At 38.9% G+C, this 24,936-nt stretch overlaps 1 protein-coding gene across 1 annotated transcript in view; it reads left to right on the top strand.

Annotated features, from left to right (window-relative positions):
* Window positions 1–24,936, top strand: part of LOC147029292 (nck-associated protein 1-like) — a 241,226-nt gene that overhangs the window by 116,917 nt on the left and 99,373 nt on the right. The window contains exons 11-15 of the mRNA XM_085872236.1: window positions 8,032–8,128; window positions 14,581–14,690; window positions 17,368–17,500; window positions 19,704–19,785; window positions 24,011–24,069. Coding sequence (XP_085728362.1) covers window positions 8,032–8,128; window positions 14,581–14,690; window positions 17,368–17,500; window positions 19,704–19,785; window positions 24,011–24,069 — 481 coding nt within the window. The remainder of the gene's footprint in view (window positions 1–8,031; window positions 8,129–14,580; window positions 14,691–17,367; window positions 17,501–19,703; window positions 19,786–24,010; window positions 24,070–24,936) is intronic.

Raw genomic sequence — 24,936 nt, 5'->3', positions numbered from 1 at the left:
GTGTCGTAAGAGGCGACCAGGGTTGCATCAGGAAGGGCATTTGGCGTAAAACATGTGCCAAATCACAATGCGGATCATACGGATGATCCGCTGTGGCGACCCCTAACGGGAGCAGCCGAAAGAAGAAGAATAAGATATACATATATTTATATGAAAAAAATATATATATGAATGTATACAAATTTCAGGAAAAATGGGGGTGTTCTAAAACTTTTTACCGGTAGTGTATAATGTGTGTGTGTGTGTGTGTATGTATATATATATATATATATATATATATATATATATATATATATATATATATACACATATACACAAACTACCAGTCTAAAGTTTTAGAACACCCCCATTTTTCCAATTTGTACTGAAATTTAAGCAGTTTAATGTTTCGATGTACTCTGAAATTAAAGCAAAGAACAAATAAACAATTGAAAATAAAAAAGAAATCATGGAATCGTTTTGTTGAACAAAATTGAATCTAAATTTTTGACTCATCAAAGTGGGCACCTTTTGCAGATATAACAGCCGAACATACTCGTGGCATTCTTTCTACAATGGAAATCAAATATTCTTCAGAAAGTTCTTCCCAACAGTGTTGCAGAAGTTGCCACAAATGTGTTGCACTTGTAGGTTGCTTTGCTTTTCACCCTTCTGTCCAGTTCATCTCAAACCAGCTCGATGGGATTCAAGTCTGGAGAATGTGCTGAGCATTCCATGATTTGAAGCCGAACATCTTGTTCTTTTCTTCGAAGGTAGTTCTGACATAGCTTGGAGGTATGTTTTGAGTCGTTATGTTGCTGTAGGATGAACCCCTGACCAACTAGGCGTAGACCAGAGGGTATTGCATGGCGCTGCAAAATGCTGTGGTAGCCCATTTGGTTCAGGGTGCAAGTTGCCGACTCTGGATCGAGCAAAAGATTCCCAGATCATCACGCTTCCTCCTCCATGTTTGACAGTTGGTATCACACACTGAGGAACCATCCTTTTACCTATGCGACGGCGTACAAAAACACTACGTGGTGAACCGAAGATTTCAAATTTTGATTCATCAGTCCATAAGACCTTCAATCAGTTTTCAGTAGTTCACTGGTGGTGCTTCATGGCCCAGGCAAGCCTCTTTTTCTTATTTTGTCATCTTAGCAATGGCTTTCTTGCTGCCACTCGACCTGTCAAACTTGCAGCTTGAAGTTTTCTCTTCATATTATATGAAGAATCACGTAATTCAAGAGGCTCAAGATATAGTATGCTATTCATATTTATAAAGTAAAACTTTACTTCAAACAAAATTCATCCTCGGTATCATCTTCAGTACTTTCATTGGTGCTTTCACAATCTATAAAACTACTTTCATAACTATCGTTTGAACACAAACTCTCGGCATCATAACTGTCTTCTGTTCCAACAGAGATACTATCATCACTCTCATAATCTTCAAAATCTTCACTTGAATCATGACTCATTTAATTAGTCGAAAAAACATTACCATCTATATCCATATACTTTTTTCATTAACAGATTCAACGACGACATTCTTTTACATTAAAGGTAATTTTTAAATGGTCCTTAACTACGACTGAACGAAATGCCATTTCACCTGATATATTAACATCCTTTATTTCATCAAGATTTACATCTTTGGGGTTGTTGAAAAAAAAAAAAATTATCCTTGCATATTGCAGATGGTCTTATCTTTTCTTTTTGAAGCTTCATCCATAAGGTTTTCCTTTTTTGATACTTTTTCTTGTTTCATTGCTTTTTCTAGTTTTGAATATATTGCCAGAAGGAGAGGAGAAACTTTTGTTAGAGCTACTTCAATTGATGTTCTTCCAGATATACTAAAAGCCCTTCCACTGAAGGAAATTGAAGAACTCATAATATTCACCATAATTGTTTTTATCCAATCGTTATATTTATCTTTATTCAATTTTACATCCTCGACATATTTGTCAGTATCTTTTCCAAATGTTGAGATTGATTGAAACTTGTCTTTTGTGTCTTGATACATTGTATTTATTAAGTAACAAAAGTTGGTGAATAAAATGGTTTTAAGCACAGATTCACCTATAAATTAAATGGAATTTTCATCAAGAAAATTTTATTTTAAGCAAAGTTTTGCAATTTAAATATGATGAATACAACGTACTGCAATGTTTGTAATCATGAATATAAATGTTATAAAAAAACACCTTCAAACCAACAAACACATTCAATCTTTTCAGACAAATATCTCCATTTGAACAAGAAACAAAACATGGATGTGATGGATGTAATATTGATATTCTTTAAAAAGAAATTATAGTAGACACCTTCAATCACGCAAACACAAGAAGAATGAAGAAAGGGAAGGGGCTACTAAATTCTCTATTGAAAACACTGATGGGGAATTTAAAGGACATATAAAAATAAGATTGTTTTGCTTTGAAGACCCTGGACCATCTTCAATCATTGAAACTGTTGATATGGTTAAACAATGTATTGAAACTATAATTAAAAACACATTAAGTGGAATGAAAACTTTTAAGTTTTATATGGGAGTAAAATTGAATATGGTTAGAGTAGGTGATGAAACTACTCCCTATATGAGGACAAACCCTCTCTTTATCTCATCATTTCAAGATTTTGAAAGATGTGATGTTTACAATGAACTCCAGAGACAAGAACAAGATGTTGATAACACTGTAGTAGGTGGTGGATTTGCGATTACAAAATAATCTTTTTAGATATACGCATCTTAAAATCAGATCCTCTTAAAGCTTCTTCTTTTATTGATTTACCAAAATAGATAAAACTTAAGAAAGTGGTTGTTAATATTCAAAACAAAGATAAATGTTTTCTATGGTCTGTTCTTGCTCACATACATCCTCCACAATGGAAACCTGAAAGGGTTGAACATTATAAGAAATACGCTAAATGTTAGATTTAATGTTTCCAATGTCATTGAGAGATATTCCTAAATTTGAGAAAATGAATAAGCTCTCTGTTGATGTATATGGATTAACGGAAACAAAGTTCAGATATTAAAAAAATTCAAATAACTATAAAAATTATGAAACACATATTGACCTTCTATGTTATAGTTTGGGGAAAAATTCACATTATGCTGATATCAAAAATTTACCAAGACTAATCACCTCAAGTATTCAATAGAACAAATAAAACATATCCCTGCAAGAGATGTCTCAACTTCTTTCATACGAAAAAATGATTAAACATTCAAAATCCTGTGGTAATCATTAATCAACCGTAATTAATATACCAAAAGTAGGAAAGAAGATATCATTCAAAGATTTCAACAAATCTAACAAACATCCATTTGTGATATATGCTGATTTTGAAAGTATCCTTGAAAAGATAGATACTGTTTCTCCAAATCCAAATAAATCATACACAAATAAATATCAAAAACATACTCCTTGTGGTTTCTGTTATTATATTATATCAAATCAACTGTTGGTGATAAATACAACAAGTTATAACTTTAGAGAGGGGAGAAGAATTGCCTCAGGGGAGTTTGTAAGACGATTGGAAAAAGTCTGTATAAGACTAAGAGGAATAATGGTTAAAACCATAAACCAATGTCATTAACAAAGGGAGAGAAAAAGGAATTTCGGAAGAACAGTATCTGTTATATTTGTGAGGAGAAAATTGAGGGAGAGGTCAAAGATAGGGATCATTGTCATCTTACTGGAAAATATATAGGTCCAGCTCATTCCCATTGTAATCTTAATTACAAGCCCCCAAACTTTATTCCTGTCTTTCTTCACAACAACGCCCACTATGACACACATCTATTTGTAAATGAACTTTCAAAGACATCTGGAGATATTTTTGCCATTCCTAACACAGATCAAAAATACATCTCATTCACAAAAACAATTCATACATCCTCCATAACCCATATCAGATTTCTTGACGCATCCTAGTTTATGGCAAGTCCATTATCTAACTCAGCATCAAGTATTAAAAAACTTTCCGAATCTTAAATCACATTTCTCAAATCAAAGATTGATCTCTTCTCACAAAAGTGAATATATCCGTATGACTATATGGATTCATTTGAAAAGTTTAAAGAAACACAACTTCCTTCAAGGGAAAGTTTCTCTCGCAAGTTGGATAAAACTCATATTTCGGAAAGAGATTCTACACAAGCTAAAAAGGTTTGGGAGAAGTTTAATATAAAGAATCTTGGAGAATATCACGATTTGTATCTTAGAACTGCTGTATTATTATTGACTGATGTGTTTGAGACTTTTATAATAGTCTGTCATAATTAAAAATTCTTATGGATTCGACCCCACTCACGATTACACAGCCCCGGGTTTGGCTTGGAGTGCCATGTTAAAAATGACAAAACAGGATTTGGAATTAATCAGTGATATAGATATGCTTTTAATGATAGAGAAGGCCAAAAGAAGAGGAATATCTCAACTATGTTCCAAGAGATATGCTAAAGCAAATAACAAATATATTCCTGATTTTCATAAGAATGAGGACAACTCTTACTTGATGTATTATGATGCTAACAATTTGAATGGGTGGGCTATGTCTCAATCTTTACCTTCTGGAAAACTTAAATTGGTTAAAGATAAACATTATGAAAAAGTTTTACAAGACATTATCTCCTCTCAAAAAGAATTGGATGAAGCTGAAGTTGGGTATTATTTTGAGGTTGATTTAAAATATCCAGAAGAACTTCATAACAAACATAAAGACCAACCCTCTGCCCCTGATAAAGAAAGTCCAAGAAGTTATAAACATCAATTATATGCAGAAGAGGTAAATAAGAAAGCATTTGGAGCTTTTGATGATAAAAGATATATTTTAGAGAATGCAATCAATAGTCTCCCTTGTGGTTATAAGTATAAGTGTTCAGATATTTAAATGTTAAGATATTGGGTTGGGGATTTTAACGGGCTACCGCTGTCTTTTACTGATTTATAAATGATAGAACCAAGCAATAATCAAGCCAAAGAGTGGAGATGTAATCAGCCTTGGTATTTAAATGGGAAACATAATGAATGTGAGAAATATCAAATAAGTCTTATTAAAGAAATAACCGGGGTAAAAGTAGATATAACAAATAAGCTGATAAGTTTAACGACAAATAAGTTGGAGTTTGTAAAGAAAAAAATGAATATCCTTGAATGGACTGAAAACTTTGGTTATCAATTGAACGATGGAAAAATAATTTACTACAATGTCAAAATGATATGTGGCTCAGGAGGTGGTCAAACAAGAGCATTAAGAGAAGTTTATTATTTCATCTCTGCTCAACAAAGATACTTAAACCAAGAACCAAGTTCCAAGTTATTATTTATGAATATACTCGATGGAAATGAATGTTATAAGAAAATTGAGTAATTCCCTAAAGTGGAACATGGACAAATATTCGTTGGTTCGCTCTTTGAGCAGATTGAAAATATGAAAGGACTGTGGTTATGTTGGGGGGGGGGGGGGAAGAAGTGCTTTCATCAGTAAGTCTCAATTTTTCATTTGCTTGTATGGGAGGGAAGGGGATAGATGGGGAGGAAGTGAGTCTCCAATTTTGAGATATTGGGGCTTGGGTCAGATAGTTTTTCCCTTTTTCCCATTCATTTTAATGGGCCTCCCAGAAGCAACATTTTTCATCTAATATATATATATATATATATATATATATATATATATATATATATATATATATATATATATATATATATATATATATATATATATGAATATAGTAATTCCCTCAGTAACTACGTTGTCGTATGTTTCTCAAATCGGAATTATCACATTTATATGTGCTTGAATGAAAATAGACACAAGTAAGACCCAGCAACACCTTGCCATCAAAGCGGATGTGCACGGATTGCCTCATCTATTGCTGTGACCAGGTAGTAGACTCAAAGCCAGTACCCCCCTCAAAGTTTAGACTGAATATGAAAATATGCTCCAATGTTCGATCTGGTAAAAGACTTACCCGATGGAGAAATCCGGGCAGTTTAATTTCATCGAAATGCCTTAATATATTCACGATGAAGAGGCTTCCTAATGCTATCAGCACAAACCCGTCAAAGATTGATGAGTGAAAAGAATGCCAGTGCTAGGAAATCATCCATGTAAGGCTTGGCATCATGAATTTGAGGCAGAATGCATCTTTTGTCAGAGAGGCAACAATTTTCTTTACAGACAGAAAACAAGAAAATCCCTTGTGCAATGCCAGGAGCTGCAGCAGATAGCAGCATCAGACATGCAGCTATGAAGAAAATGGATCATAGATTGCTTACTATTGTCAGCAGAGATGTCATAGCAGTAGGACACTGTCATAGGTTGTGCTACAGATCTTACACAAGGGAGGAAAAGGCTGCCAGCAGTGCAACACGTGATGAAAAGGCTGCCAGCAGTGCAACACGTGATGAAGACCACAATGATGAAGCTCAATGTAAGACTGCTCTAAGTCACTCATACAATGAGGTGTTCTTGTTAATCCGGAATGAGATTTTCTCCAACCCCCAGGTGATAGCAATGGCTGATCTCACATTTAAACTGGTTACATCGATTAAATCTCTTGTCATTGAACAGGTGAAGGACTCATTGAAGGAGCACCTCTGCCAAAGGCTGGGAAGTGAGTTTGGTAAAGCCCTAGAATATTTGCCAATGAAAAAGGGAAACCTCATCTCTCTTCTGCCAACTTCTCAGTAACTGAACTTGCCAAGGCCTACCAGATGCTGAAAGCAGAGCTGCAGACCCTGAAATCTCCTACTGCAGAAGAAGTTATAGCAGCCCTTCAGGTGAGGGCAAACACCAGAAAGCAAGATTTCTCCCAGGCCTGGCCACCACTGGAAGCAGAACCGTAAGAGAGTGGACCTCTCACCCCAGAGTCTGTCGCCATCTTTCTACGATATTTTCTGACAGGTACTAAGGACAACGACCATGCACCCCAAAGAGTTCAATGGCTTGTCAGCTCATTTGGTCACGACTTGATATATGTTATCACTCATGGCAAGACAAAGCTAACCAAACACATCATCCTGCCATTTGCAGTCAATTTCCTGACTGGGAATGTAGAGCTTGTACAGACCTTCAACCAACTTCTTCACAATGTATCCTACTCTCAGTTGGAAGAGATTGACACAGTCCTGTGTCTTCAGAAACTCTCAGTGTCAAAAGATGATGATTTTCCAGCAAACACCCTTCTTGGAGTTTTCACTGTCCTAGCCTGGGACAACATTGACTGACTTGAGACCAGAAGTGGAAAGGGGACATCCCACAGAGTGAATGAAATTGCTATCCAAGCCAAGGCAGTTGATGTGCAGCCAGCTAAAACCTTGTCTTCTGTTGACAAGCCAAAGTACCTCACCACTGATGCTGCCCACATGCAATGTTGGGCAAAGAGAGGGCTCCACTCCAAAGTGCAGGTGTAGACGTTTACTCTGCCATTGTCCTGCCTTTGATATGGAAGAACCTCATCTTGGTTATGGCCCGCATATCAGAGGAAGGAAACCAATCAATCAGCATCTGGACTGGCTTCAATTTCCTGGCTTGAGGTGACATCACAGTCTTTTCGGACAACATTGGCTAGATCTACTCACCATCAATGCTCCTGAAACTCAAATGTTGACTGTATTATGGTGAGTAAGTGATTTATCACTTTGTTGACAAGGTTTAGAGTTGTCCATGATTGTATGTGTCTTTGACCAGACACTGTACGCTAAGGCTGCCAATATAATATGGAAACATTCTGAGAACAAAATGTCTCCTCGGGATGGGTACATTAAACAGCTGATTACCTCTACTAAGCTATCTCTCAGCAATGGTTGTCATACCAAAATATATGCCGAAGATATGTAGTAAATTTTAAAAAACATAGTTCGATTTTGCCCCCCCAAGATAGTACCAATAAGTGAAATTTCTGGTTATGGCACATGGACTAAACTGACTATATTCTCTGTGTTAAGCAGTGTAAGTACAAAATGTCTTTTGTTGCTCTACATAGAACAAAGCTTTCCCATTATATGACAATTTCCATTGTCATTGTTCATATACCAGGCCACGTTTGCACAGAGAACGAAGGAAATTTCTCAGAACGGCACTGAAAGAGCTCAGCACTGTACTGGCTGACCAACCGGGCCTTCTGGGGCCAAAGGTAAGTGACAACCTCGGACTTGTTGTAAACTTTAATACTGCTTGTTACTGCAACCTAATGCTCGATCACAATCTTTTGTTTTTTCAGCATCGTTTGAAAGTGTGTGAGATTATCCACCGAAATTCCTCCCATTCCTTTGTTATCCACATAAACTTGTCAAAAGAACAACAAACAGGCTGCTCATTAATGAGCATCGTCTTTACGACTGCAGATGAGTTCAACATTCCTGGATACAGTGTAAAAAGAATTAATTAAAAGAGTAAAAATAAAATGCCTGAAATGTAGTCAATTGACAAAAAACAAGTAATTAAAATAGACTTAAAATAAAACACCCCAAATGTAGTAGATTCACAAAAAAACAATTATAATGGAGTAAAAATGAAACACTTCACATGTAGTACATTCACAAAAAACAATTCATTAAAATAGACTAAAAATAAAATATTTTTAATGTATAAGATTCACAAAAAATTCATTTCATGGAGATCTTGTAAAAATACAATATCTTAAATGCAGTTGATTCACAAAACAATTCATTAAAATAGAGTAAAAATATAATATCTTAAATGTAGTTCATTCACAAAAAAAATTCATGATAATAATATCGTAAAAATACAATATCTTAAATGCAGTACATTCACAAAATACAATTCATGAAAATATAGTAAAAATACAATATCTTAAATGTCAAATTCGCAAAAAACAATTCATTAAAATAGAGTAAAAGTACAATATCTTAAATGCAGTTGATTCACAAAACAATTCATCAAAATATAGTAAAAATATAATATCTTAAATGCAGTACATTCACAAAATACAATTCATTAAAATACAGTAAAAATACAATATCTTAAATGTCATAGATTCACAAAACAATTCATTAAAATATGGTAAAAATACAATATCTTAAATGTAGTCGATTCACAAAACAATTCATTAAAATATCGTACAAATATAATATCTTTAATGTCAGATTCACAAAAAACAATTCATTAAAATAGAGTAAAAATACAATATCTTAAATGTCATAGATTCACAAAACAATTCATTAAAATATAGCAAAAATACAATATCTTAAATGTAGTCGATTCACAAAACAATTCATTAAAATATCATAAAAATACAATATCTTAAATCTCATAGATTCACAAAAAACAGTTCATTAAAATATAGTTGAAATACAATATCTTAAATGTCATAGATTCACAAAAACCAATTCATTAAAATAGAGTAAAAATACAATATCTTAAATGTTGTCGATTCACAAAACAATTCATTAAAATATAGTAAAAATATAACATCTTAAATGTCATAGATTTACAAAAAAACTATTCATTAAGATGTAGTAAAAATAAGATGTTAAATGTCATAGATTCACAAAAAATAATTCATTAAAATAGAGTAAAAATAAAAGATTTAAATGTAGTCGATATACAAAAGACAATTAATTTAAAGAGAGATTAACAGCTTTTGGCTACCAACCTTCAAGTTGCCTTTGAATCGAGTTTAAATTGCTGTCATCTTGTCATTCTGAGGTGCCTATAAACTTTTTCACTCCATGATTTGAATTATTGTTTTTTTTACTGACTGAGAATTTAGATTTTTCCTTTGATTTTTTTTTTTCCTTCGTCCTTTACCTTAATGTTTAAATGCTTCTATATTTGAAGTTTTTAATTTTTGCCTCTATTGATTCACTTTTTTTTCATATGGTCAGTCTTGCAGGATTCTGTATGTGCTTGTTACTCATCATTGTCGTCTCATTTTTATTGTGCCCTAGCGGCCTTAAGCACAGTTTGACAAATTGTCTAATAATGTAACCATCACATTGTTGCATCTGATTTAACCTTACGTTAACAATTAAACGCCTCCCCCCCTTGCAAATTCCCTTTTTTTTCCTCTTCCTGAGAGTTCGCTTCTGTATCCATCTTATCTACTCCCTGCATTTTCCTATGCCTCTTATTATCCGTCTGAGCCTATTTATCTCTCGGCCCTGCTATTGCCCCCCCCCCCCATCTTACTCTCTCCCCTGTTCCATTTACTCTGTTGCATATTGATCCATTCTGTGTTCTAGCTCTTCCATGAGCCCTGACTTTGTAATCAAAAATAAATATTTTGTACTCGTGAGTGTTGATTATGTCCAAGTTATCTGCACTTGTTACTCAACGTATGCTTGTCTGAACTGCCTGTGGCTTGAGGTATGTCTCGAGGCCTATGGGTTCAACTGGCGTGCATGTTCAGCTTGTCATAAGCACAGTTCAACAAAGTTATTGAATATAAGCATGAAATGCTACCAATAATTTACCACAAGTTTTATTATTATTATTATTATTATTTTTTTAATCTTCAATATGCATTATCTTCAGGTTAGAGGGCATATACTGCAATCTATATCATAATCAGACTTAAAAAAGTCATCACACACACACACACACACACACACACACACACACACACACACACACACACACACACACACACACACACACACACACACACACACACACACACACACACTTCCACAGTAATGAGATCGTAAATGTTGTGTTTAAAATACAATGATAAATTCTAAAAATATATTGTTAATCTAATCTGAATATTTCATCAGCAAAATGACAAAAGGGTTCACTTTGACAAAAAAAAATTGGTAACCACTATCCTCAACGATTGGTTATTCATTTACACTGAGTGAATCCACACTGATTCTCAGATCTACTGTAAACTATATACCCCAGTGAGTCAGTATTGTTAATTCCTCTATCTTGTTTATTCTTATTCTTCCTGACATTGTGACTTTGTTTGAAAACAAAACTTGTTAGGTATCATTTGTATAAAGCAAGTTACATCATAGCCAAAAGCATTTCCCCCCTTTTCAACATCTAAAGTTATCTGGACAATTGAGTTTGAATACTTACATTCTTTGAGATTAAGATCATTCAAGCGAAACATACTCAAGATACGATTTGCTCAAAATAATAAAAATGATAATATCAAGATAACTTCAGATGGAGATAGTGAAGAAAACTTTCAGAAGGAAAGGATCATAAATGTATATACCTGAAATTGACAATTAAAAATACGAATTATACAGTGAATGAAGAATATTGGAATGGTAATGCACCAGAAAACAAATGTAAACTAGAATGGGACTCGGCAGAACACATACCTCAGCCAGGCTGAACAGTTTACGTTTTTGATCCCACCAATTGGCCAGATCTGAATCCAGACCTGAACCAAGATCTAATCAGCTTGTTCTTGTCACATAACCAACTCATTCACCGAGTTTTGTTATACACCCACAACTTTTTGAAGTTCCTTGCTCTATGTCGTTTTTGACCCATCTCTCACTGATGAAGACTCACTTAAAAATTCTTGTATTCAGATCCGGATCTTTACCAAAATCGAATCAATTTGTCCTTGTCCACTGAATTTCGTCCGAATCCGTCCATAACTTTTTTGATATATCCTGCTTATAAAGGGGGAGGGGGCACTTATTATAATTAAGGTATAGACCCTCCTTTGTGTTCGCATAGTTTTGACTTTTTTAACCCTGTATTAAGGACATGTGGACAGAAATAAGTTCTGTTTTTTTGTGCGCCGCTGGGAGACAACCCTCTGTCGCCAATAATAGTTACAAAGTTAAATATGTTCTGTCACATGTACCGCGTGTGTGTGTGTGTGTGTGTGTGTGTGTGTGTGTGTGTGTGTGTGTGTGTGTGTGTGTGTGTGTGTGTGTGTGTGTGTGTGTGTGTGTGTGTGCGTGCGTGCGTGCGTGCGTGCGTGCGTGCGTGCGTGCATGCGTGCGTGCGTGCGTGCACACCTTGGAGGTTCAGTTTCTTTTTGTTCCTTCAAGTTTCCTGGTTATTTCCCTCGCCGAAGCATTCAGAGAGGGTATTGTATTTGGGTCCGTTTGTTTGTTACTGATTTTGCAAGTATATTGGTCAGTCGATTTTGTTATTCTATTTGTCTGTTTGTTTGTCTGTTCACGAACCTTCACCACATGGTAAAGTTTGTCATAAGGAAGAAGCCTATTGTTTTTGAGGTCAAAAGGTCAAACATAGGCCCAATGTCAAAAACTAAGGTAGTATTTCTGAAATCCTCAATTTTCATCTGATTGACTTGAAATTTGAGGAGGATTTGTATTTCAGGTCACTGAATTCAACCAACCAATTATTTTTGAGGTCAAACTTGTTTTATGGACTTTGCTAGTATCGTGCTCTGCACGACAGCTCCTTATTCTTTGTCTGTTTGTTTGTCCACACAGAACTTTCGTGATTTTTTCCGCAACTGCTTGTCTGATTGAGACAAAATTTTTATCATTGGTGCAACTACTCATGCAGAATGGTTTAATGATAATTATGACTTCATAGGTCACGTGGTGTGGCAGCCATATTGGAAAAATGGAAAAACTTTGGACCTCCATCTCTGAAACCGCACCAAGGAAAAAATTGAAACTTGGCACATAGCATATGTGGAACGCTACATCTGATGTATAAAAGATTTTTGAGGGTCATCTAGGGATGAGGCTGTCTTTGGGCCTCTCACTCTCACCTCAGGCAGGTCGGTGGTATTTCTGTCTTCTGCCATCTCCTTTCCGGTCTCGCCCCCCCCCCCTTGCTCTGTCTGTGATTTGTTCCCACTAGATTTCCGCAGGCGCTCAAGGTCTGCCAACAACCCCCTTCTGGTAAACCACCAAAATCACAGATCACTGCTCACCTTCACTCTTTCATTCCTCTTTTTTCCTGCCTTTGGAATAAACTCCCTCACTCTGTTCAATCCCATTCTTCCCTCCAGGCCTTCAAAACAGCTGTTCACCACCACCTCTTATCTTCCCCCATCCAGAACCTCGATCTTTTCTACCCCCGTTAATCCACCCCAAACCCACCTCCTTCAAATTCCCTGCTTTCCTTCCTGAAAGTCCCTGTGGTGTCCATCTTGTATTCCCCATGTTCCCCACCCCATCCCTCTCCCTTCCACAGATCTCCTAATGTCTCTGTTCCCCACTGTTTTGTCATTCCCTGTCCCTCCCCTCTTGTCTCATGCCCCCCCCCCTTGTTGTGCGCTGTGTGCTCGCTCTCTATGAGCCTCGACAAGGTATACAAAAAAAACATACCAAGTATTCCTCATGGGGAATGAGTGATTTTTTTTTTTATGACGTCAAAGGTGCCCCTGTGATGACATAATTGCATATGTATGTTTTTTTATGATTCCATCAGTCACATGGTTTGGCAGCCATATTGTTTAAAAAAATTTAAAAACTTCAAAAATTTTATTCTCTGAAGTGGCTGAACAAATTGAAGCAAAACTTTATACATATGACTGCCTGTCCATGAGGAACAAAAGATTCACACACATGATATCATAGTTCACATGGTTTGGCAGTCATATTGGATTTACCCTCAAAGGTAGCCTGGTGTTGGCACAGTGGTTAGGGCAGCGGCTTGCGATCCAAAAGGTCCTGAGTTCAAGCCCCGTTGGGCCACTGAATTAATACACCAGGGGATTGACTCAGCCTGTCATCCGTCTGAGGTCGGCGAAATGAGTACCAGTGTACTGGGCCGGTGTATACCCCGGTTAAAATAGGTGTACCATATCCCTGTGTCGTAAGAGGTGACCAGGGTTGCGTCAGGAAGGGCATCCGGCATAAAACATGTGCCAAATCACTATGTGGATCATACGGATGATCCGCTGTGGCGACCCCTCACGGGAGCAGCCGAAAGAAGAAGAAGAAGATTGGATTTGCCCTCAAACTTATAAAAAAAATACACCACTCAAAAGAAGTCCTGGTGAGGGTTTGCAATCTCTTATTGCTCTTTTTCGTGTTCATTTTGTCTGTGTGGGATTTTGGTTCCGTATTTGTTCTGTCCTGGCTTCCATGAAATTAACTATTTATTTCCTTAGAACTGCATGTGTATTTGTCTGCATTCTTTCCTATCCAAACTGTTTCAGTTTTTTTGAGTTATCCTGGAGGATTTTTATTGGATTGCTTTCCTTGATTAATAACTCACATCGTTTAGACTCTGTTAGGAGTGCAAATGCTCATTCTCCACTCGAGTACAGTTTGCAATTAAATTGCCTTAAGTTTGGTCATTAAGAGTTAATATGTGGTATATTATCTGCACGCCAGCTTTCGTTACATTTCTCGTTAAAACGGTTGATGTCGGGGCTGTACACGCAACAATATGATGTCGCTAAAAGATGGGTAAAGATTGGATCAATTCATCATGCTCAACCGATCATATTTCCTCTTGCAATCAACAAGACAGAAGGCTGTCAAATTCAACAAACCCTTTGATTATGATCTGCCACTGTTTGCTGCAGCACATCATGGCAGGTGTTGTGATTAACGTGCTAGAGAATGTGGAGGGTGCAGCAGCCTTCGATCTGAGGCCTGATGTTTTTAAAAATGTCACTTCTTTTTTTGATCAAATTACTAATAGTTCTTCTATTTTCAGGCTCTCTTTGTCTTCATGGCCTTATCATTTTCAAGAGATGAAATTCAGTGGCTCCTTCGACATGCTGAAAACATGCCAAAAGCAAAGAATGTTGATGACTTTGTGGACAAGTATGTCTCTGTTTTATTTTCTGTTTTTAATCAGAAAGTCTGTAATCTTGACAAATGCTCCCATTACTTCAATGTGCATTCAATAACTGCTCTTAAAAATATCATTACACACCACATTCCACACTACAAAACACCAGGCAGCCAAGGTTCTTGGCTATCTTCCAAGAAGGAAAAGTTCAATTTCCAGACTTGATGAATTGAGATTGAATCAGGAATGTGAAATCTTATTCTGATTTATAGGCAGTACGAACAAGCAGCAGCTGTAGTTTTGGAAGTGGTTTCAGGGGCCCACTACAAACCTTAGAGGTGGCAGAAGTCAAACAATGATTTGGCTGAGGCCAAGCAAAGTTAGGTCGAGTCTGTTTATTCCTGATTAGCAAATACCACCCGTCGCTTCACTGATGAGAACACTAAAAGGGGGAGGGAAGGGAGAGGGGTGGGGAAGAGAGAGAGAGAGGGGAGTGAGGAAAGAGGGGGGGTGGGGAGGTGTGAGGGAGCGAGGGAGGAGGGGCGGAGGGGGAGCAAGGAGGGATGGGGGAGCGAGGAGGGGTGACAGAAGGGAAGGCAGCATGAGTGGAAGGGAAGGAAGTCTGAGAGGAGGGAAAGGGAAGGTAATGTGAGGGTACATAACCACCGTCGGGACACATCCGGAGATGACCACCGTCCAGAGAGAGAGAGAGAGAGAGAGAGAGAGAGAGATAGAGGGAGAGAGAGAAAGAGAGAGAAAGAGAGAGAGAGAGAGAGAGAGAGAGAGAGAGAGAGAGAGAGAGAGAGAGAGAGAGAGAGAGAGAGAGAGAGAGAGAGAGAGAGAGAGAGAGAGAGAGAGAGAGAGAGAGAGAGAGAGAGAGAGAGAGAGAGAGAGAGAGAGAGAGAGAGAGAGAGAGAGAGAGAGAGAGAGAGAGAGAGAGAGAGAGAGATAGGTGTGAGATGTGTGGTGCTGCAGTGTATTAGGAGGGGTAGAATGAGGGGATAAAGAAGGGAGGGTGGGGGTTAGGGGTGTTAGTAGAGAGAACATGTAAAGCTGCACGCACGCACGCACGCACACACACACACACACACACACACACACACACACACACACACACACACACACACACACACACACACACACACACACACACACACACACACACACACACACACACACTGTATTAGTGCTTGGCCGATATTGGCAATTCTTCAGGAATCGGCACATTGGATTCAGTGTGATTACCGACTACAGTACTTACTGTATGCAACCCAAAAACCTTGAGTAGCTTTTACCCTTATTTTGGGAGAATTTCAATAAATGAATTATAAAAACAACATTGCATCATAGTTGTTTCAAGGAGATGTGCAAAAACATTAATCTTTATAAACAGCTACCAATCGTCGTGTGATTGGTAGAAAAACATGGGCTCTAATTCAGAAAACACATGAACATGGCAAACAGCTCGGAAATCAGGTGTTATCAAATATATTTTACTTTGAAACTCACAAAGAGAAACCAAATAACCTTTCCAATGCATACCCGATTCATATAAAATAGCCAATTGCTTTAGAAACATCCGCTAGGACAAAGGAAAAAGGAGGATGCTACTGAGGTTAAAAGTTAAAACCTCCACCACGGCACTGCACCCAATGGCGCCACGCATCATGCCACCATGCACCCGTGAAGAGTCCCTTCACAAATCTAAAGCTACCCCTGTATATCATGTTCATTTGTGCTGTCTGTGTACCTCTTCGGGCTTGGAGAAAACTGACCTCTGGATCGGGACACAAACTATGTGCTTAATACCGCTATATATGGTAGGGTGCTCGCCAAGTGGCTGAGCACTCAAGCAAGCACTCCAACAAAACGGTTGATAAGGAGTGGCTGTCTTTGCAAGCGATAGCAAGCCGATTGGTAATGGGACATACCCGCACAAAACAAATAAACATTGCCAATTTCTTACAATTTTCAGATTTCATTCCAGATTTCAACAGTTATTTAATCCACATGATCTGATCCTCAACTCAAAACAGCAATTATATTTTCATTATATACTTTAATTAGTCCGTGAGAGGAGATTGTGGAAAATTGCATCATATATTTATCATGCATGAAATTGCCTCAAGCTCCTAATTTGAAAACTATAGCATTTACAAAAGCAATGTATACAGCGATTCATATGATGATATGAGTGAGGAAAGTGAAAAAATAAAATATATTTGAGCGCTTTATTGTTAAGAAACATTGTGGCCTTTTCCAAGTCAAAGGTATTGGTGAGCAGGCCAAAATAATGGCAAATTAAGACCCCAGTGAGGTGACCAAGGATGCGAATTGATAAAGGATATAATTAAATAAGGTGGTTAATTATCTTCAAAAGGGGTGTTTAAATCGACCCAAATACCGAATTTTCACTCACTGGAAGCACCCGCTCCCTACGGGAGCCGTCAAGGGGGTCATGTTATTATATTTATCCCTATTTTACTCCAAGGGGTCCCAGGATTGCACACCCAAAAAATGGTTGCGATCGGTTCAGCCGTTTTTTGCGGGACCTGGGAACAGACAGACGGACAGACGGTGAATTATAGTAAGATGAAATGAAATTGGAAATTTTGACCAACGGAGTTTGTAATGTACATGCAATATGTACAATGTATAACATAGCAAGCGGGTATTTTGCGGTTATGTGTAATGCATGTCTTTCTACAGGCACCAAGCAGAGCTCATCTTTTACATGGAGGAGCTCAGGAGGCTCATTCGTCGCTACTCTCAAGTAGTGCAGCGTTACCATGTGCAATTCCTTTCGGGGTTTGATTCTGTCGTACTGAATGAATTGGTGCAGGTAAGTCGATCTCCTGCCATAGCTGCATCACACTTTTCATTGTGCTCCATTGAACCCTAAATATGACAAGTGATTTGCAGGTGTGTGTGTGTGTGTGCGTGCATGCGTGTGCGTGTGCGCGTGCGCGCGTGCTGTTGGTTGCTCGCAGTATCCACCTTTACTTTGGTGAAGGATCTCGATTCATGGGCGAAGTTGTGTTGTTCTCAGAGGCCCTTTTCAAGATTGTCACTGAGCCCCGGACATCCTCCAACTGTAGTTCATTTGTGTTATGTTCTTGGGGATAGTTTGTCAGAGCTCTGTAAGGTTCTTCTTTATCATTCCTGTTGCTCCAATTATCACTGGTACAATTTTGGTTCTCTTCAGCTTCCAAGATATTTTGACTTCATTTTTGAATTCTTGATATTTGGTCATTTTCTTGATTTCCAAGTTATTTAGACCAAAATCACTGGGTACTGAAAGATGGGTGCACCAAACCACCTAATTTACCTCTTGGAAAACCTCTACAACTAGAGAGTTCATATAACATGATACCACGTGCAGTGTTAAAGTGTTGTTGTGGATCTGGGGTTCAAGTTTTAATCACAAGGGGAATCGCTCGAGCTGGAGTCGTGAGGCCACTGGGCACCGGCAGGTTGCTAAGCAACCACATGTGCTGATTGGTTCTGCCAATCCAGCAAGGTTGCACTACTTCACATGATACCTTACTGTGGACGGCTGCACCAACGGGGGTCTTGTGCCCACGATGCGTATTCTAGTTAACTCAGATGTATCAGATGCAGCTGAGCAGAGCCGCAAGTACGCATCGGCTAATAATAGCAAATTACGTGGGGCAGAACTTCCGGCAACACTGTGTGCGGACTTTGCTGGATCAATAGGGAAAAGATGCTATGAGCTGGATACATTTCCAACACAAAAAATTTAGCACAATAAATCAAGCAAAATGACGTGCAAATATTTACAAAAAGAACAATAAAGGACACATTGCAGAACTATACCGATATAAAGAATTTCTATAATCCTAACTTGTACGAAGACAGGCGCCATCAGAAACATACCCTGAGGAAAGTTAGAGAATAAAGAAAGATGCGAACAGACGAGGTGTTAGTGACCTCTATTGTGGCTGACGGACCAACGCTTCACAGTCGCTTAGGAGGGTGAGGAGGAGGAAAGCTGAGGATGTCTTGGTGTGTGGTCTGAGGAGGTGCAAAATGAGGGGTGCGATGAGGTGCAGAGAAGAAAAATGAGAAGAGGGGCATGTCTGTGGGGTTATTCTGAAAAGAGCGTTTGTCGGGACTTGCCGCTCTTTTGCATCCACAGCAGATGAGATGGATAACAAAGAAGAAGAACATGTGAGAAGATAGCCTAATAATGAAGCATAAGGAAGTCTGTAAGTGTAACTGCTTATGGTCTGATAACTGTGATCGGTCTGGCGCTTGGTTTGCTCACCCACGCAGCACTCCGCTCCGCCTGCTCTATTCCCCGAGCTCCGTCCACCTGTTCAGCTCCTCCTTCCACCCCATACTGCCGATATGTCAGTTGCTCCATGACTACCCTCAGTTCCATTCAGCTGACCTTTTCGTTTTTGACCATTGGCAGTCAAATTGCTTTTCTTTCAAGGCCCTTTTGTGTTACATTTGTTGACAGAGACAAATAAGAAATTTATCAAGTTGCATTTACTGATATCCTGCAATCTTTCCCACACTGACATGCAGTAAAATGCTTTTACGATTTGATTAAATGTAATTGTCAGTTTCTTTTAATTTGAGTTTGTTTTGCTTAAAATGTGAAAATACAATGAGGTTCCAATTTTTGGATTGCTGTAATATCCTGTTTTTGCAGTAATGTTCCAAGATATTTGTGTGACGAGTTAAAAGAAACGAAATTTATATGTCTGCTTTTTTTTAAACATTTTTTTTTGTTTTTTTGTTCGATATTATAACTTATCTGTTTGATTTTTCTTCCTGCTCTGTCATAATTTAACATCACTTCAGTCTGGAATACATTTCTTTGATTTTATGTTCTATTTTGTGACTCATCTACTACTTTTTCACACCTGGAGTGAAGAGTAAGAGGTGTTTTATTGTGATGTATCACTGACAGGTCAAAGAGATGATGAAAATATATCTGAAAACATCACAATTCTGTCATTATGTAGAAGTTGTGGAGATGAAGATTGAAGCATATTTATAATTTGTTGTCACAGAACCTGCCTGTGTGCCCAGAAGATGAGTCTGTAATCATGTCATCATTTGTAAGCACCATGAACAACTTGCATGTCTCACAAGGTGGGCCCTTGCTTTATCTCGGTTTGGTCAATAAAATGATTGTTTTTTTTGTCTGGAAACTTAGTCTTGTATAATTTAATTTTCTCCTGTGCTCACTCAGTGTGTGGTACCCATCCTTATGCTTTTTTTTTTTTTTTTTTTTTTTAAATACTTTTTTATTGTGAATCAAACTGGTTTCTTGAATACAAATCTTGCTGTTAACTCGTCCTCGTCTTCCTCGATTTCTTTTTTTTTTACACTTCCATGACCTAATCTGTTGAACTCTCTCATACATTAATATTAACAACAAAAACGATCTTATAATGCTTCATCTTCCTCTCTCACACATGTGGTACTCTTTACTGTTTCACAATGCACTTCTCTTCTGCTATTTTAACAGACTGCTCTCATTTCGACCTCTCCTTCATTCCTTGCCTAAAAAATCCAACTATTACAGCGCTTCTTCTCTCCATGCTCTGAATTCGCCTTCATTGCATCCATCAAGAATTGTGTTAAATCGCATCTCTGACCTAAAACTTTTAAAAACCACAGTTTGCCATGGATGCTCGCTTTCCATCAACCATTCTTTTTTCCAACTTCAGTGCCAACTCACCCCCCTCACCCCTCACTCTCACTCTCAAAGCAACCATCCCACTCTTCTCCCTCCAAGCCTCCCTCTCACCTCTTTCAAAAATTCCCCCCTCACCTTTCTCCCACCTTTCATCCCCCTCACTCTTCCTTCTCTAAGTTGCCCCCCTCTCATCCACCAACCTGCCTCCCTCCACTGCCCTCTCACCTCCATCTCTTCACTCCACCTCCTCAAATCCTCAACTGCCATCTTCCTTGTCTCTTGTCCCCCCTCTCTCCCAGCACCACAGAGCCTTTTCTCCTCCTCATTCGGCCCCCTCCCCTCGCTATTCTGCAATACCCCACACTCCTTCAGCAACCCTCCTTACCTCCCCCCTCGTCCCTCGTCCTACCCTCCCCGCCCCCTCCACCTCCTGCACCCAAAGCCTCCTCCCCTACCTCTTCATTAAAAGTGTGGACCTCAAATATCCGGGGCCTTCGCTCAAACCTTTCAGATCTTTCCATACAGGTTGCCACTGACAAACCAGACATCATCTGCCTAACAGAAACTTTCCTCTCCCAAGACGTGTCTGACTCCCAAGTATCACTCCCTGGTTACTCCCTCTTACGGTATGACAGACCTGAGCCTCGTCCTGGTGGAGGTGTTGCTCTCTTCATCAAAGACTCTATTCCTCACTCTCCCTGCACTGCTCTCACTCCCCCACACCCCCAGGAATACCTCTGGCTTCGACTTCCCCTCCACTCCCACCTCATGTTTATATGTGTACTGTACCGTCCACCGAACAGTGATGACTCCATCTACACCTCACTCTCCGAAAACATGGACCATCTTCTATCTTCTCATCCAAACTCTCTCTTCCTCTTATGTGGCGACTTCAATTGTCATCACGCCAGTTGGCTAGGTGTGGGTACCTCTCTCACCTGCCATGGGACATCAGCAAAAGCTTTCTGTGACTCATTGGGACTGACTCAATCGGTCAACTTCCCGACCCGGATCTCAACCAATGGTACGCCATCTCTTCTGGATCTGATTTTGACAAATTTCCCTGACAATATCTGCTGCTCTTCCTTCACTCCAATTGGTTCTTCTGACCACGTCCTTGTTAAAGTGGACATCTCTCTGGCTGTCATCAGAGAACCACCTCACCGCCGTCGAGTCTGGCATTTCACTCAAGCCGACTGGCAGGGTCTCCGAGCAGCCATCAAACTTACAGACTGGTCTCCTATCACTACTTTCTCAAACATCAACTCATCCTGGGAATTCTTTCAAAGAAACTTGCTCTCCCTCATGCACAGATTTATCCCCTCTCGTGTTCAGTTGTCTTACCCTTCCTCCCGCCCTTGGTTTACTGAAGCTTGTGGTGAGGCAGTTGTCCTGAAACAACTTGCATTTGCCTCATGGAAAGCAAACCCAACTGAGGGCAATCTCAGTTCTTTCCACAAAGCTCGGAACAAGTGTGTATCTACCCTCAGGAGAGCCAGAAAACAACATCTTTCTCATCTCAAGTCTGAACTCTCAAACCTCTCTCCCTCCTCAAAATCCTGGTGGCGTTTAATCAAATCTGTTTCTGGTGTATGTTCCCCTCCATCCCTCCCTTACCTCAAATGGCCGCACTGCTGATTCCACACGTGATAAAGCTGAATGTCTAAACTCGGTGTTTGCAGCTAAATCTTGTGTCCTAAACCCATCACTATCTCTACCCACTTTACCCAGTCGCACCCAACTGTCCCTGGACTCTGTATCCTTTTCTCCTGACAAGGTGGAGAGCTTGCTTTCAAACCTCGAGTCAGATTCTGCAACCGGTCCAGACGGCATCAGCCCACGTGTCCTCAAAGCCTGCTCTTCTCTTCTGCTCTTGCTCACCCTCTCTCTGTTCTATTCACTCCTCTCATTTTCCCCAAGGTCATCTGCCATCTGCTTGGAAATCTGCTAACATCACTGCCCTGCATAAAAAAGGTGCAAAAACAGATCCCTGTAACTACAGACCAATCAGCCTTCTCCCAATCATCAGCAAGGTTATGGAATCCATCATTGCTTCAGACATGAAATCCTTCCTCTTCTCCAATGGCTTGATTTCCAATCATCAATTTGGTTTCAGACCAGGTCACTCTACCCTAGATATGCTGCTACTGCTCTCCCATCAATGGATGGAGGTCCTCAATGCCAGACAGGAAATCCGAGCCGTATCCCTGGACATATCACGTGCTTTTGACACAGTCTGGCACCCTGCCCTACTCACCAAACTCTCTTCCCATGGTATTCAAGGCCATCTCCACTCATGGCTCGCAGACTTCCTCTCCTGTCGCAGTCAACGTGTGGCCCTAAATGGAGTTCTTTCATCCCCTCTTCCTGTGCAGGCTGGAGTTCCTCAAGGTAGCGTTCTGGGCCCTGTTCTTTTTCTGGTTTTCATCAATGATCTCTCGGACTCTCTGGAAAATCCTCTATTTCTCTTTGCCGACGACTCCACCCTCTGCCGTACTCATCTGTCATCCCTCAGACCGGCAAGCAGCAGCTTCTTCGCTCACTGCAGATCTGGATAAAATCACAAACTGGTCCAACACGTGGAACATGTCTTTCAATCCACACAAATCTCACACTCTCACTATGTCTCTTCGAAAGGACCGTTTACAAAACCCCCCATCCACTTTCTCAACAATCCTCTGGAAGAAGTCTTTTCTTTCAAGCTTCTGGGTCTCACTATCTGCCATGACCTTTCCTGGGAAAGTCACATTTCCAACCTTGCCTCAAAAGCCAGTCGCCGACTGGGAATCCTCCGTCGTGCAAAGTCCTTCCTCGGCCCTCTTGAGCTCCTGACTACTTACAAAGCTTTTGTCCGTAGCCTGATGGAGTACTGCTCTCCCCTCTGGGCTGGTGCTCCTGCCTCCCACCTTTCTCGACTTCACGCTGTCGAAACCAGGGCTTTTAAGATCATTGGCATCTCCCGCAATGAAGCTGAGTCTTTGGGCCTCTCACTCAATCACCGCAGGTTGGTCGGTGGTCTTTCTGTCTTCTACCGACTCCTCTCCAGCCTTGCCCCCTGCTCTCTCTGCGATTTGTCCCAACCACATTTCCACAGGGCGCTCAAGGTCCGCCAACAACCCCCTTCTGGTAAAACTACCAAAATCACGAATCACTGCTCATCTTCACTCTTTCATTCCTCTTTTTCCCGCCTTTGGAATAAACTTCCTCACTCTATTCTTTCCCATTCTTCCCTCCAGGCTTTCAAAACAGCTGTTCACCACCACCTCTTATCTTCCCCCATCCAAATCCTCGATCTTTTCTACCCCCGATAATCCACCCAAGCCCACTTCCTTCAATTCTCCTGCTTTCCTTCCTGAAAGTCCCTGTAATGTCCATCTTCTCCTCGCCATGTTCCCCCTCCCATCCCCATCCCTCTCCCTTCCACAGTTCACCTGTGTCTGTTCCCCAATGTTTTGTCCCTTCCACTCCCACCCCTCTTGTCTCATGCCTCCTTGCTGTGAGTTGTGTGTTAGCTCTCATACGAGCCTCGACCAAGGTATACAAAAAAAAATAAATAAAAAAATAAAAAATAAAAAACTGGAATTTTTGGTTTATGGTGGAAGAGGCATAATATTCCCATGTATATAACAAACTTGTTTACACAGAATATGTGTTTGTTTGTTATTGGTGATACAGTTGAGCAAGGAGAACAATTTGACTTCAGAGGCCTCCGTCTGGATTGGTTCAGGCTGCAGGTTTGTTATGTTCCCGCAAATATTGATTGTGAATTTTGGTTCAAACCATCCGAATTGCTCATGAGTGAAGGTAAATTGGAGGTTCACTAAGTAAACATCTCCAGGTTTGCCCAGCCTGTCTCAAGATGTCATCGTAGCAGATTGGTGTGAGCTCCACATATTGAAAATTCTTGCAAATGTAAATGGTGTATGAGAGAAATGTTGACAACATAATTGCTCAGAAAAAAATTGTGTGTGTGTGTGTGTGTGTGTGTGTGTGTGTGTGTGTGTGTGTGTGTGTGTGTGTGTGTGTGTGTGTGTGTCTGTGTGTGTCTGTGTGTGTGTGTGTGTGTGGATGTATATGTGTGTGTATGTATGTGTGTGTATATATATATATATATATATATATATATATATATATATATATATATATATATATATATATATATATATATATATATATATATATATATATATATATATATATATATATATATATATATATATATATATATATATATATATATATATATATATATATATATACATATATATATATATATATATATATATATATATATATATATATATATATATATATATACATATATATACATATATATATATACATATATATATATACATATATATATATATACATATATATATATATATATATATATATATATATATATATATATATATATATATATATATATATATATATATATATATATATATATATATATATATATATATATATATATATATATGTATTTGTGTATATATATATATGTATATGTATATATATATATGTATTTGTGTATATATATATATATGTATATGTATATATATATATATGTGTGTATATATATATATGTATATGTA

This window comes from Eptatretus burgeri, chromosome 3 (assembly GCF_056783735.1).
Source record: "Eptatretus burgeri isolate ZD-2024b chromosome 3, Ebu_testis_v1, whole genome shotgun sequence".
In the NCBI taxonomy this organism is placed as follows: Eukaryota; Metazoa; Chordata; class Myxini; order Myxiniformes; family Myxinidae; genus Eptatretus; species Eptatretus burgeri.
The sequence above is the reverse complement of the archived record's forward strand: the minus strand, read 5'-3'. Positions and strand labels throughout refer to the sequence as shown.